At 41.0% G+C, this 15795-nt stretch overlaps 1 protein-coding gene across 6 annotated transcripts in view; it reads right to left on the reverse strand.

Moving 5' to 3' along the window:
- Nucleotides 1-15795, reverse strand: part of tbc1d1 (TBC1 (tre-2/USP6, BUB2, cdc16) domain family, member 1) — a 31908-nt gene that overhangs the window by 12939 nt on the left and 3174 nt on the right. For 2 of the 6 annotated variants that reach the window (XM_058065490.2, XM_058065496.2), the window contains exons 3-15: nt 9358-9960; nt 7942-8031; nt 7757-7861; nt 7221-7353; nt 7057-7148; nt 6659-6775; nt 6440-6562; nt 6202-6347; nt 5833-6099; nt 5159-5269; nt 4714-4827; nt 4447-4577; nt 541-738 (exon numbers count right to left, since the gene is read on the reverse strand). In XM_058065490.2, coding sequence (XP_057921473.2) covers nt 541-738; nt 4447-4577; nt 4714-4827; nt 5159-5269; nt 5833-6099; nt 6202-6347; nt 6440-6562; nt 6659-6775; nt 7057-7148; nt 7221-7353; nt 7757-7861; nt 7942-8031; nt 9358-9960 — 2230 coding nt within the window. Of the gene's footprint in view, nt 1-540; nt 739-4446; nt 4578-4713; nt 4828-5158; nt 5270-5832; nt 6100-6201; nt 6348-6439; nt 6563-6658; nt 6776-7056; nt 7149-7220; nt 7354-7756; nt 7862-7941; nt 8032-9357; nt 9961-15157; nt 15420-15795 lie in introns of those variants that run through there. The other 4 variants (XM_058065495.2, XM_058065491.2, XM_058065492.2 and 1 more) reach the window with 4 other exon arrangements.

Raw genomic sequence — 15795 nt, forward strand, 5'->3', positions numbered from 1 at the left:
AGTCATGGCCCACATTTAATATCCACCTTGCTGAATCGGCAATAATTCATATCTGTGTGACGGATGGACAAACTGCCTGCAAGTATGTGTGTTAATGGTTAGCATACAGTGCAGGTAGTCAGGGGTGTGGCACATACTTAGTGCGTTGATACAAGCCAACTAGGTCAGGAAATAGGCGGGGCATCTAACACACCCTTGGATGTGCCAACAAGCGCAACTATAGGTCTGTAACTTGTTCATTTGTGGTGAGTTTCAATATTTAGGCATGGGGTAAAACAGTGCACACTTGATTAACAATATGATATGTGTGAGCACACTTTGGAAAGGAAGCTTGCCATAGACGGGAATTAGGCGTCTGTTATATATACAGTACAATGAACACAGTATAATAAAGGCTGGTTGTGTAAACTTGTGTGCACAAATACTTGGAAATGTTTTTGATTGTGTAAAGACGAGTCTATGCTTGCTCATGCGGGTGGAAAAGCAAATGCTGTTTTCCTACCCTTCGTTCACTCACACCCTCCACCCATCCACTCTCACCCTGTAGCTTCTGATTCTCTCGCTCCATCCTCTGCAGGAGGATCTGCTGTAGGATGGCTGTCCTCCATAGTTCCCTCAGCTCCTCTTTGCTCCTTCTTGTCCTCTCTTCGGGCACCGCTCTCATAGACGAGTCCACACTACCTGGACCTAGTGCTGGGCCCCCACACACAAGAATCCCATCTAGACAGTCTCCACGCTCTGCAAGACATACACGATTATTATGGCATTATAGACAACGTTTTAGTTGCCAACTGCAGCAAAAACGAAAACAAGTTTAATTCTGACTATTATAATAATGCTAACCGTGCTATTCCAACCATATATCCATGTACATAATAAATGTATTATTACATACAAATGATAAATGTGCATATTCTTGCTTACAGATTAAGTTTAATCATGGAATGAAATGAAAAAAATACAGGGTTGAGTGTTTCCCCCAGGTTTACAACTCTGAGGTATAAGCAGTTGACAAACAACGACACAAACACGTGCATACATGTCTGTCACAGAATAACTGAAATGTGGTAGCTCCTCTGTCAGGCATGATAACTGACACCTTTCATAATTAAGAAATCAATAGAAACCCCCCAAAATAATGTGCAAAGTCAAAATCCATGGCACACTCGCTCATTACCGAGTACATTTGTGCCATATCGTTCACGTGACTGATCTGTGCGATACAGATGGCAGACATTATGTACAGTATCACTATGACTAAGTGATAATGATCAAAACCCAACTGTTTGATTGCTATTTAAATTACTTTACTATTAGCATTTTGAATATGCATAATTAAAGAGGGGAAAAGTCTAGAGCAGGGGTGGGCAAATATTTTGACTCGTGGGCCGCATTGAGTTAACAAAATTGTCCAGGGGGCCAGAACATGTATTTAACACACACATTTTCCTTGAATGATTTGTCTAATTGTAGCTGTATGTTCTCATGTGGCTTTTTTCAGGAGCACTTTAAACATCAAACTATGTCACTAAATTTTACATTTAAAAAAAAAATGACTAAATAAGACATGTTGCCAGTTTGTATGTTAAAAGTTGAAATACTGAAAAAGCAACTGGCGGGCCGGATTCAAACACTTGGTGGGCCGCATGTGGCCCCCGGGCCGTAGTTTGCCCACCCCTGGTCTAGAGAGTGAACCAGGGAGATGCCGTTTATAAACAAAACATGGAATGTGGGCTAATATTAAACACAATTTGGTTGTGTATTGGTAATTCTTCATATGCTTGTTCTTGTTTCCTGGTCAGTACAGGCTGGTGTCCGATGGTAATGTTTTGGAGTGGGCTACCTCTCACCAATGGCACTGCGTCACTACACCATAAAAATTGTTCTTCATTTTACCAGTGACAACAATAACAATATCACCGAAGCTTGGTTTATATACAGGTCAGTTATGTACGGAAGGTTTTTTGGGGTGCTAGCTGTTTTTCCTCTCTTTCAAAACACATGTCAAACACGTGCCACAAACGGCTGAGACATTGCATGTCTTCTACCCAGTAGGTCACCAAAGCAGATGATGATAACGATAATGATCAACATCTCCTTCAATTTGACAGAAGGAGCTCATCAATTGAAATCACCTCACCTGCTGTAGAGTTAGCTGGAGAGAAAACCTGCAATGTCTTGGCCCTCCGTGGCACGAGTTTGACACCAGAAAAGAGAAACATGTGTGGTCATGTTTCACATAGGGATTGTGGATGATGGGCAAAATTCCCAAAAAGCCGAGTTTAACTTTAAGAGCACTCGTGCAAAATAAAAATAAAGCAAAACATGTATACATACTTTTTTGGGGACACAGATGGGTGCAACACACACCAAGAATAAAAAATGTTGTGCGACTCCACCCTAAAGTACAGGGTGGATCCCAAAACCTCAAAATACCCCGTGTTGTCTAGAGGAAGGACATCAAGTGACAACTGGTCAGATGGCACTTGCCTTTCACCTACATACTGTCAACACCATACACACGCAATAGACTCATAGCATCAATAAAACGCCTTTGTGCCGTGTGATGGTACCTACTAGCTGTGTCAGGCAGCCTTTAAAGGATGTGCTGAAACATTCAGCACAGTCACTAAACAAACATGAGGCTTTTAACACACGTCTCTAAGAGAGACATGTATTTGTTAGACAAACACAGACTGCTACACCGCTTAAACAAAAGTCTTCAGCAATGTGCGCGCCCCAGTAAATACACAGTGGATTCTCTTCACAAGACAGTCAAACCCAGCACCGTCCCAGACAAACACTTGCCATCTATAAAGTGTGTCTCAACAATTAGAACTTTTTGATTACATTGCGTTTAATTTATTGTAATGCTGCTGTGCTAAATATGTAAATTAATGTGCTGAAACTTTCATCGGCCCACGTGTTGATAATGACTTTTACATTAAGGCCAGTTATGCAATGTAGTAGGTGATGACATCATCAAACGCCCACCCCATTGCAAGCCAACACCACAAGTAGATTGCAGTCCTGAGAAAAACAATTTAGTTTATTTACTTTCTCAATGTCTGAACTAAAAATCAGTTAATTTGCCTTTGACCCAAGTGAAGTTAGTTGAGCAGGTTTGAATATGTTTTTATTAATGTTAATTGCCAAAATGTTGCAACACCCCTGAAGTCTCACACTTTGAAAACACCTGTACTCAAAATGTGTGAGCTGGCGTCACCATGGCGACAAGTGATGCTATTGCCTTGAAAAGCAACATTGTTTTGAAAGAATTACATATTGATGCATTGATGCAAAATAACTAAAACAAACACTCCTGCAGTTGGGGCACAACCCTAAACACACAAATTAGACAGAACTGTGTCTCTGCCTTACACATTGCATGCAAAGTGGGTCAACAAGGTTAGTGCCTTCTTTTTGGCCCTATCCATGTGGATTGTCAACATGACCTTGAGACACGCCGCCACCCTCCCTAATAAACAAAGACACAGACACACCCATGATCTCATGTATGTATGCACGCACATACAGTAAATAAATACACACCCAAACCAGCTAGCACGGTATTCAGTTCATACAAAACCATGACGACGACTCTTTAAAACAGCAGAATAATATGCCATCTATCAAACCATAGACTGTGGCCGAGTATCACTTCTCAGTTTAATCTAAGTTTCTTCTCTGTATACATGCAGGGTTGAGATGTCACACTGTATTATCATACACTATTATGGCACCAGACATCAGTGTCATTGGAGTAGGCGAAACGAAACCATCATAGTGATATATTTATTTTATCTACAGTAATTACTTTTCATCTCTTTATTTATATTACTGACCAAGCTGTACTATCAAAAATTGTGATCCTTTTCAAATTGGTTAACTGGTACATGTTAAATACAGGAAGTGTAAACAACTATCAGTAATAGGTGAAGACATGTTTTGAAGACATTTTCAGACATGTTTAATTGTGTAAACGTAATGCACGTTGTATATTGTTTTGCATTGTCAAAATAAACTAAACCACTATCATACTTCCTCTCCACTCGCCATATTGCCACTGTGAGATGAAATAGTGACACATAGTGGAATGATGCTATTACTGCATGATCGTCTCTCAACAAGGGAAACTAGTGTGGGTGTTGCAAGTATTGAATGTAGTGATTAAACTTAATTTTCAGTGGATTTAAATTTCTGTATTAATGAAATTCAAATTTTTGTACACATGGATTTATGGTTTTCATGAGCTAAATGCTATAAACAAAGATTTTCAAAATAAAAGACTTGAAACAATTCAGTTGATGTGTAATAAATCTAAGCTATATGAAGGTTTATTTTGTTGAATTATATTGTGGGAGAAAATGAACTCTTACACAATATTCAAAATTTTTTGACATGGCTCTGTACATACTAACTTTACTGAGTTGTCTGTATTCTTACCGTTAATATCTTGGTTTTTCTGAGGTGTAGCGACTCGCAGGAATATCTGTTGTCTCCACGAGTGGCGGTGGCGCAGAGGGCTTTCCTCAACTTCATATTCTGCACTTGACATGTAGGGGGCTGTTACATCACTAAAAGTAGGGTGACAAAAAGGTATAGCATGACAATCCATATCCAGCAAAAGGCGGGGGTGCAGTTATATGAAACATAAAACGCATTGTATCGTTATGTATGACGTAGGTATGTTATTTATTGTAGTGCGTGTACCTGCTCTTTCTTTCTGGGCAGTCGTTTTCTTGCACAGGGGCCAGGAATTGAAATTTCAAAAAATTAGGAACAGAGGAGGAGGAGTGGAGTCGAGCACGAAGTCCACCCAGAGGACTGAAGTAAAAGGGTGGAGAGGAAGGTGATGAAAAGAGAGACACAGGCCCCATTCACACAGAGACACAATGCAATGAAGTGGACCGTAGTCGGTGGAATGCTTGACAATAATGTGCTATTTTGGGGGGAAATGAGGACAAATTTTGAATGTTTTAAGATGACTTGAACCTCATTTTCTTTTTCCATGTCTTCCTCCATTTCTCTGTTTAAACAGGGCCTCACATAAATACATGGACAACAAGTACAGAATGAAAAATGTTACATACAATCACATACACAGAAATACATAAGCATGCAGCGGTGAAAGTGAAACCAGGTGCAAGATTCTCACCGTCTTTTACTGAGCCTTGCTCTGGTTGAAGGGGAGGAAGGAGGGAGCAAAAGAGAAGAGGATGAGAAGCAGTTAGGAACAGGAGGAAGGGCAGTGTCGGATGGTGTGTGTCTGAGAAGCAGGGGAAATATGGAGAGGCAGAAAGCAAGGAGGAGATTAAGCACAGTACACAGGAACAATGTTAAAAAAATATATAATTTGACCATTTAACACTGTGTGATTTGGGGTGCTTCCATATTTTTACAAATTACCTTGAAGCCATTTTAGATCAATGCAGATTTTCTCTATTACTTTCCTATAGCACCACATATCGCTTTATCTTGATTAATTAAGTATGCAGATTGTCTTTTTGCTTGCTAGAAAATTATATGGCCAGTAGGTCAGTTAATTTAATAAATAGCACTGAAGCATGTGTATTACAAGATCCTTGTCGGGGTGAAACGCTCTTAAATGAAAAAGCTCTTTAAATGTCACCTGAGGGACATTTAAAGCAGCGACCTAAACCTCCTTAAAGCCAGTGACAGTCTCCTATCGTGATTTAAACTTAAGTCTCACAGGAGAGAGTGCTGAAGCAATTTCACATGATTATTTTACGCCCAGTCGATGCACTGATAATCCCATTTCCTTTCCCTTCACGTCACCGAGATAACAGCAAATAATTATGTTTTCCTTACTTGCTCTGGTGAGGCCTGTCGGTGCTGACAGAGTAGTGTCGTAAGAGCTTGGGCTTTGAAGCGGCGTTGGGGTCCTGCTGTGGCGTGTAGGTTAAAGTGCGCGTTGGTAAATGATCTTCTGAGGTGGGAGTACAGGGATGGCTGAAGGTGCTGGCTCGTTTGCGAAAGCTCTGCGACTGACCGTCACCCAGTGAAGAGGAGACAGGAGAGGGAGAAGGGGAAGGTGAGGAGTTAAGCTGCTTCAGGTCTCCTGTTGAGTTGTGGCACCTGAGGAGAGAAGGAGAAAAGGGGATATTTGAATAAATGTAATAAGCTGCAATGTCAGTGGGCTGATTGTGAATGAGGATCATTTTGTTTCAAGGTATTAACCTGAGTGGGCTGGTGGGTTGCAGCTGGGTAGGAGCAGGGAGGGGGTCATCTAAGCGTGACTGGTCCTGGCCAATGACGGAAGAAATGGAGGAAACACTATTGCTTCTTTCACTGTTGCCCTTCTGAGTGATGGCCTTGGTGCTTCCCTGCCAGCAAACAGGGCAACAATAAATGGAAGATTTTCAACAATCAATGACTACCTGCTGTTTTCCACATGTATGACTTGATTAGTGTTTACCTTCCAGATGCCCTCTAGGGACTCAGTTAAAGAGCGCTTGGCTCGACTCTTGAACTGTTCCAGACGCTGGCGACTGCTACTTTGTTGCTGCACCTCAACAGGAGCAGCAGGTGCCTCCTCATTCTACTTGTACACACACAAACACAGCAGTGTATGAGATCCTGAGCATACAATAACTGAGCATAGGTGAGATGTTAGAAGACTAAATGCACAAATCACCTGTTTGGTGTCCATAGGCAATGTGTGCTGATGGATCCTCTGTCTCTCTTCATATAAATTCCTCAAAGACGATACAATAAGCTCATTTTCCTCCTGTTCGCTCTTAGCATGAGACCTCTACAAGTAAACAAACAGGTATTCTTTCAGTGGAAGTTTGCAGCAATGGTAGCAGTCTAACTTTAATAATTGAAGGTATCTTATCCATCACTGCTTTGATGAGGCATAATATTGTATATCATTTCTGGCGTGGCAAAACCATACACAGCAGAGTTTGTGCCACAGTACAGCTAAATAACCAGCAGATGTCAGCCAAAGCATATTTCCCTACTGAATGAGACATGCCTCGGAAGTTGTGTGAATACTATCATGAAAATGTGATTGCACAGCAGATACATCACCATTGTGTTTTCAAAGACAGCAGCTTGATCCTGGTTGTCCAGAGTAGCCAGGTGTCTCTGAAGCTCCAGCTTGGTTTTAGATGCATTTAAACCTAAGTAGCAATGCAGGATGAAATCACATATAGTATCCCTCAGTTAATTGTAAAGCACAGTTTGTATCTTACCTTCTATTCTCTCACACAGTCTGTGGAGCTGCAGCATGGGGCAGCTGTCACACTGCTGGCTCTGGGTTTTTGCATTCTGCTGCACAGCTGCTATGGAAAACGCCTGCTTCAAGGTCAGCATGATCTCGTCCACCTAGGATAACAATTTTTAAAAATATTTCTTTCTGGCATAAATGAATGCACCGTTATGAGAGGTATACGTCCCCATTTGCGTGAATAGTTGCAGTTTCTGTGCCATACAGTTTAACATGTTCATAAATTCATACATGAGATTTAAGTATTATTTTGGCTATAATAATCCTAATAATTCAAACAAGCCACAAACAGTGTGGTCAACCTGGTGAATTTGTTGCTAAATCTCTGGATCTTCCAAACCGTCTTGGAGACAAGTTATAGTTAAAAATACTGGCATGCATGTGACAGTTTCTATCTCATGGTCAAGGGTTTAGAATCTCCCCAACATTCTGTTTAGCACAAAGTCAGTGGGGAATACAGATTTAACACATTTGAGCACCATGGAAAAACACCCATCTCACCAGTGATTCATCCGTACACTGAAAGATGTAACAAACAAAGTGGCAGCTTCCTCCTTCCACTGTCTCCCTACAAATGAAGCCAAAGTGGTCCACATGGCGAATACCCTAGCAAGAGATTAAAAACGTACAGAACAGGTCTTACTATCAAATAACATGCTTGTGTGGAAAAAACAAAAGTTGCCTACTTGTGAGCAAAAAGAGATTTCACGGAAACTCTTCTCAATTGCAACCTTCTTAGTGTCCGGACTGACCAAAAAGATCTGTGACCTCCCCACCTACAATAAAAAGATAAAGACTTTTAATATGCATTCCCAAAATTAAACATCATGAAAAACATATAACACATAATGACACACTCTGGTTACTATTTGTATGTGAGAGGTGGGAGCTTTGATTATAAACTTCTCAACTCCTTGGCTAGCACTGGCCCATTGAGAATCAAATAGTGGACTGCACTGATAATATACAGAGTAGCAAAAAGTGAGAGTCAGGGCAAAGCACACTACCTCTGATGAATGACTACATGACCAATATAATCTTTTAACATTTTTTTAAACACCAAATGTGTTAAGAGACAGAGTTTCATTTCTTCCTTGCTAAGATAGTTCCACTCCAAAGGATGTCCCCATTTGAAACATAATTAGAGCATGAGTCACTATCACTGCTGAGACTCAAGAGGTCATTCAGTGGTTTGTAATGAGCTAGTGATCTCATGTCTGCAAGTCCTTCATTGCCGTGAAGGAGCCTGTTTGGAGTTCCCCCTTGACTGCCCTGCTTTATCAAATAAGCATAAAACCAACTCATGAATTCGCACTCAACACTTATCACCGAAAAGGGAGCAGATGTTAGGTGATGATATCACCACGGTGAGGTCACTGCGTCTGCTGTCTACATCCTGGAGAAGGAGGACATACAAACAGGGTGAGTTCCACGTCTGTCTGCAAAGGTGGACAGCAATGGGCTCTGCTGGTTTCCTGTGTCAGTGTTAACCATTTCCTACATGACCGATAAACAGGAAAAGTCCAGCCGGCAGGGATTCACCGAGGCCAAATAAAGGTCAATGGGGAGATTGTGACCTGGCTCTTGTTCAGCAGCAGTCAGCATTAGTTCAGGGTGAGTCATGCCGCTGCTTGTCGTTTGTTGTTCTTTCCCATTTTTGTCTACTGTGTGAAAATTTATTTATGCAGACTGCGCTTTATGCATTATCTCTTATGAAATTGAGCCTGTTCTTCTAGTAAAAATAATTATAAATGATCAGACACCAGGGGAGCCAGTTTGTGTCACATGGATGTACAGTAAATAACATCTGTGGCACCTCCTATGGGTGGTGTTGAAAATGCTTTGGGAGACATGCTTGCATACATGTAATACAACTAGCCTGAACATTTTATAATCTTTAGTCAATTAATGTCAATGAATGGGCTAAGTCCTGCCCATTCTCCTACAAAAACGTTTCGTTTGATGGTGTCTGTGTTTTTCAACCACTAATGTTTGCTTGACAGTCACCTTTAAGTTTTACCAAATTTGATGATGTTTCAGCTAAACACCCTCAAGTGGTAGTGGACATTGAAGTCATGGTAATGAATTTTACAGGACCTTACCGTGAACAGCATTGTCCTGTTCTCCTGCAGGCTGGTGGGTTGCACTCCGGGCGAACGAGCGTTGGTATCAGTAGTGTTGGCATGAGAGATCTCTGGTGAGAGTCCATTCTCATCCAAGGCCTGCAGAGAGGGGAAGCTGGGATCTCGTTTGAACAGGAGTGGTCGTTTCCCGTTGGTGGGGCTCCCGGTAGCACTGTTCCCTACTGCGGCACTACCCAGTCCATTGGACTGGAAGGATAATGCCCTCTTAAGCCCACCAACTAACCCCCCGCTGCTGTTTACCCCCCTTTTAGTGGTCCCTGAGCCCTGAGCCATCTGGCTAAACTTTTCAATGCATTCGTCAATTAGTGCAGGCGGGGCCTTCTTGTGAGCGACACTAACACGGCCGCAAAATAGCACCTCAAACTTTTTGGCAAAGGTCGTTGGGGACAGGGCAGGGTTCGCCACAGAACCTGCTGCGGGAAGGGAAGGTAAATTGAGGCAAGCTTCAGACGGCTTGGTGCCTCCGGGGTCTGGTGAAGTTTTGTTGGGAATGGTGGGCATGTCATCGTTGCGGGCGGAGCTTTTGCCAGCCTGCCTGAGGGTACTTATGATCTCAGGGACCTGAAAAAAACACACATAAAAATCACTTAAATGTTGGGTGAACTCAATGGTCCATGGCCAAAATTAAACATGGCCTGCATCAGAACAGTACAAAGGATCAGATGAGAACAGGGCAACACTAGAGAAAAATGGACAATGTTGTCGTTGTGCAGAGAAGAACGGTTGTAAATGTAATTGTAGATGGCTCAATCGTGGCGGATACAAACACTAACCAGCCTCCTTCCGACCAATAGAGTTTGAAATGTCGATACACACTGGAGAAAGTTTGTGGAATCTGCGTGAATGGAAGACTGCGAATGGAAGCTAGCAGGGATTAGCTTAAGTTTAGCAAGCTCATGTGGTTGTGTGTGACTTGGGCTCATTGGAATGAACGTTGTCGTTGTGAGGAGAAGGAACATTCTTGTGTGGGAGTATTTCCTCGACGGATGGCTCAATCGGGGCAAATGCCAACATTACACAGATCCTCCCGACCTAAACACGGAGCGTGAATCGAAGCTGGTGGGGGTTAGCTTAATTTAGCACGCTTATGTGGTTGAGTATATTGACTATATTATCACCGTGTTGTATTTTTTCTATTCCGCTTACACTCACTAGGGTCACGGGGGTATGCTGGGGCCTATCCAAGCTGTCCTTGGTCGAGAGGTGGGATAGGCCTTGGACTTCTCACCAGTCAATTGCAGGACACAATATTGTAATTTTATTTATTTGAATTTACAATGTTTTGTTGAAATATAATCTCGTCTCATGAGTGTCTTGTGACACCCCTAGTAGCTACACCACATGTACAAACTAGCGCCTGAGCTTTCTCACACGGGTGCTATTTACCTTCACCTTATTCCTCATGTGTCCAATGTATGTCACAACAATATTGACAACAACAACATAGTCCTGCACAAACCTTTGATCGTCACATGCCTGTGCGGGCTGACCTTGCAACATCGCACCACCAGAATGGAGGAAGTGGATTGGGTTGAGTCACATGACTGAAGTCACCGATGTGCAATACCTGAGCAGTTACTACAGCTGCTGACTGGTTTTTGCCAGGTCCTGCTGTGCCTTGTCTGGGCATGGAAGTTTATCTGTCTCAGTTCAGAACAATAGACGTCCTGATATAGCTCTGATCATACGTTATAGGAAACATTAAGTGACAGCATGTCTGTTATACCGAGGTCTCCTTTCAGCTTGTTTTTATTGGCATCAACTGTCTGCCAACAACTGTTAACAACCCTATCACTTCCAAACTAACCCTTCCTCCTTTACTACATTGAGACAAACACTATCTTTAAGGATGTACAGTATAATGTATATTTGTTTGGAATGTAAAACGTGAAATCCATTACAAAAACCTCCTGCTTACTTGGTGTGATAGCAGGACACTATCAGCTGCTAATCGTTCCTAAAATAATAACCTGTAGGCATCATACCAATCACAAATATGTCTTAATATCAACAGTGTCACAAGATCTTGAAAGATTAGACCATGATGATATCTCTTGTTTAGAAAAAGCTGTCTCACAAGAAGAGACTTGCGAAATATGGCAATACTACTAGTGTGACAATATCCCGATATGGCGATATATCGCAATATGTTATCCCCCAATCGATTATTGATATGTATCAATAATTTTGATTTACATACTTTGGCTACACACTGCCTCACTCATTGTTATTTCCTTTTGAGCAATTGCCAAGAAGCTACCCTTGTTAGGCCCACTGACACTGTGCCTGGTTGAACAAATCCACAAAAAGTAGTTCAAGTAGTTCAACTTTTGTACTTTCTCCCCGAAGTCATGTGGCACCTTGTGGAGCATGGCCAAAGCCCACATCGGCTCAAAGTTCAGGAGGCAGGCATGAGAACATAGCAGGAAAACTCACTAAGATTAAAATGTTATGGAGTGATAAGCGGCAAAGCCGGAAATAGTTTTCCACTTGAGACATCACTTTGTTTAGATGAAGGAGCTACTTCAGAGCACAAGGCAAAACTCAGAATGCTTTTAAAATGCTTTAGAGAGACAACAAATGCACAGTGCATTGGCATGGAAGTTCAGTAGCATCTTGACGACTAGTACATACAACAACTTTACAAGACTTAAAGGGGACACTATAACAACAAGAAGGTGCTGTGTTTTTACTATACGGCACATGACTGAGGGGTGAGTCACATGACGGATTAAGTATAGGAAAAGAAGGAAAATTACTAATTTTAGACATTAACATCTCTCTCTTCTCCCTCTCCCAAAAGTGCAGCAAACTTCAGAAGTTGAACAGCCGATGTCAATTTAATAGGCATTTTATGCTTTACGATCACGATATTATAAATTATAGACTTGTGAATTAAATGTGTTTTCTGTGGAAAAAAACGCCTATTTTCCAAGAATTAAATACAATGGTCTCTTGTTTACCGTTGTTAATTGGTTCCAGCCCCCACCACAATAAGTTAATTTCTGGGCAGGAGGATTCAATATTAATAGAAAACCTGTTTGACCTTCTAAAAACAATTGTTAACATTATTTGAACCCTATAGACATGAAGTAACACCCCTACAGTAATTTTTATACTTGCATTACCAAATATAGACGACATGATAAGTGAACTCCTGCGCCAACTGGCAACAGCTCCTACTGGCGAAACAAGCATGGGCAGGACCAAGGTATGGTGCAGGAGCCATCTCATTGCAGAAAACAAAAAACCCAGAAAAGGTGAACAATATAGAGCAACCACACATACTGAAACTAGAAAAAGCTAAAATGTTGATCCAAAAACTAATAAAAATGCAGTATTTGTCTTTAAAGATATGTATAACATTTTTAAATGACAAACTGGAGTTTTTTTTAAACGTGTATGCTACGTACATTTTTGCAACAGGTCCCTAAAGGAAACTGCACTTTTATTGAAATAAAGCCCATCATCCACCATCCTTACATGAAATGTGACAACACATCTGTTTTCTGCACAGTTTCCCATGTCTATTGATAGTAAAATGTATGTCACACTCCATTTCTGTCTGTATGGCTTGACAAGCTCCACATTTACACCACCAAGTCATGCCAATAAGGTCTTTCTCTCACAACGTTTACCATGATTAGTAGCAGCAAACAGACAAACACTTGACACACTGCTGTTGTTGACGGAAGTAGCACTAGATGTGAAATCAATCCACCCAGGAAAGAAGTAATGTTAAAAATTATCAAAATAAGGCAATATAGTATTGCATGTCATGAATGTCATGTATCAGTGCATGATCACGGCATGTACAGAAAATGGTAAAACGTTGTTGAAGGTTTTTTACAGTCAAAATAGGTGTGTCCCATGACGTTCATTGTTAGCTCCCTCATGCTTACTGTTTTTCTCTACCTAGAACACACAGAAATTAGAAACGTGTGTGCTCATGTTTCACATAAGGATTGTGGATTATGGACAAAATTCCAATAATACAAAATTCCTTTAAATACAGAGATCTCCTGTCATATAGAGCAGTGATGCTCTGCTGGTTGGTTCTAAGCCAAAAGTGGGGCACAGTCTTATATAATTAAATTTGGGCTTTATTAAGTCGCAGGGTGTCATCTATTAATAATTTAGGTGGTGACAACCGTGTGTTGTGCCAATTGAAACCGGCTCTCATAGACGAAGTCCAACAAACTTGTTGGTATGTTGTAGTGAATGGTCAAAGACTTTGTTAAAGCAGTTTGAAGATGCACAACACTCCAACATAGCATAGCCAACATAGCACAAACAGACAGGTCCTCACAGTGTGAACAAAACCAACACAAGTCAACACAAATGCAATACATACTGCACCACAAGGGCTATGAGGGTATCAAAATAATCTTTATACACGTACATATATGCAAAACCATACTGCATCGACAACCCACAATCTTGCAGATATTTATTGAGAACAGACAAATAATGTGTGCAGCAAATTATTGGAAAGGCCAAGGCCATCAAGCTATCACGGCATGAAATTCAACTTCTGAGATAGAAAATGTACTGAAAACCTTTACAGTCACTTTTGGTTAAAATAATTTAATAGTTTTTGAATTAAAAGGTGTTCCTGAAATGTTCTTCTTTTGTGCTGACACAATGTTATTCCACAATTTGGGCTACCACTTTACATTAAGTGGTGATGGTGGGTCCCGCAGCCAACAAACTAGAGAACCACTGATATGAAGGATTTTTAAGTAGCGCATTTGTAGTAGGTCCTTACAACAACAAAGCACTCCTCAGATCGCTGAGTCGTGGGTCCTTAAATACACCAGAGAGCGTCTGTCTGTGGAGGATCTTACATATTGCTTCTGTTTTTATTTCTGACTTTATAAACAACTATAGTAGCCACTTGTTCGGCAAGTGGCCCAGAATGGTGATTGAGCTCACTGCATTTCAGCTGGTTCACCAATGAACCAATTCTAGTGACTCATGACGGGCTTGAAAATAAAAAAAGACTTACATATGAAATCTGGCATTTGCACAATAGCGCTGAATCACACGGGTTCAATGGATTTTAATGTGCTCAACATGGGGTTTCAAAGCACAGCACAGTGACCCTCTGTTCAGTGAACATGATACAGTTATGGCCTCCCTGCTAACCAAAAAAAAATATTTTCTGGAGCATACTTTTTGGCATTTTGCCCTTTTGTGCTCCCCTCAGACTGTTTAGTCCCTCACACTAGGAACTAATATTCATTTTTTCATTAACTGAAGTTGCCGTAGCATGATTTTCTTTATTTCTTTCAAGCTGCTGAATCTAATAGTACAGTATTCTTATAGAATTATCTTTACTTTTCATCTTTAAAAAAAATAATTCTATAGGTAAAAGTGTCACCTGCAGTAGCCTAAATTATGTTTTATATTTACATTAAGCTGACAAATGACGGAGAAGTGAAAGAAAAACAGTGGACCAGTTATACTACATGCATGCCAATTACGCCAAGGTGATAGTTAGCTAGTTATGCTAATTGTAGCGTATTGAAAAGGGAAACCAGATAAGCAGTACATTACTAGGCTTACAAAGACACTTTTCGTCGTAACCTTACGTGAAGTTTGCTTTAAATGAAAAACGGCGGCAAAATTAACAAAACTTTCACAAGACAAATGTGGCCATTCATGCGCACTATCAGACTGGCGGCTAGCTTAACTGGACATTTAGCATCGCTAAGTGTTAAGTTAGTATTAAATTCAAATAATCTTGTGAACTTACATCCCTGTTAGTGGAGTCCTGCTTGAACAGGTTGAATCGCTGGAGTCTCGCTTTCATCCCATCCACCATTAATTTTCCACATACAAGGCGACTTTGTAAGTTGGGCAAAGTTTGTGCTCCAATATCACTTCATCGCAAACTTGATGTTGCTTCCCCCAACAACCAGGAGCGTCACATTCATTGGCCGTCAAGCTCGCTGACACGTGACCACTGATATCTGTTTGTTACCTTTCAAAATAAGACAACTGCGGTCGATTCTTTCATTCTCTCCGTTCCACAGGACACGTTTGGTGCTTTTGTTTTGTTCTGAAGCAGACCCCACTTCCGTCTTTAGTCCGGGTAAAGCATATAATATTAATGCAGCTAAATCCGCCAATAAGAGGTAAGAGTGAAACTCGAAAAGTTTACAAATGGACGGTTGGTCAGATCGTAATTTCTCAACCAATCACAGTCATTCTCCAAGACCCGAAGTTGACATTAGCGTCAGTGTTGGACGTGCATGATGGTGGTAAAGACCTCTTTGTTAATGGGACGACGGAGGAAGGACCACAGTTCTGGCAGACTTCATTCATTCTATACGGGAATGTAATGAAACATCCCTGACTATAGTTTACTCACGACAAAACAACTTTATAATA

This window comes from Doryrhamphus excisus, linkage group LG9 (assembly GCF_037039965.1).
Source record: "Doryrhamphus excisus strain RoL-2023G ecotype Guam linkage group LG9, RoL_Dexc_Guam_v1.1, whole genome shotgun sequence".
NCBI classification, from domain to species: domain Eukaryota; kingdom Metazoa; phylum Chordata; class Actinopteri; order Syngnathiformes; family Syngnathidae; genus Doryrhamphus; species Doryrhamphus excisus.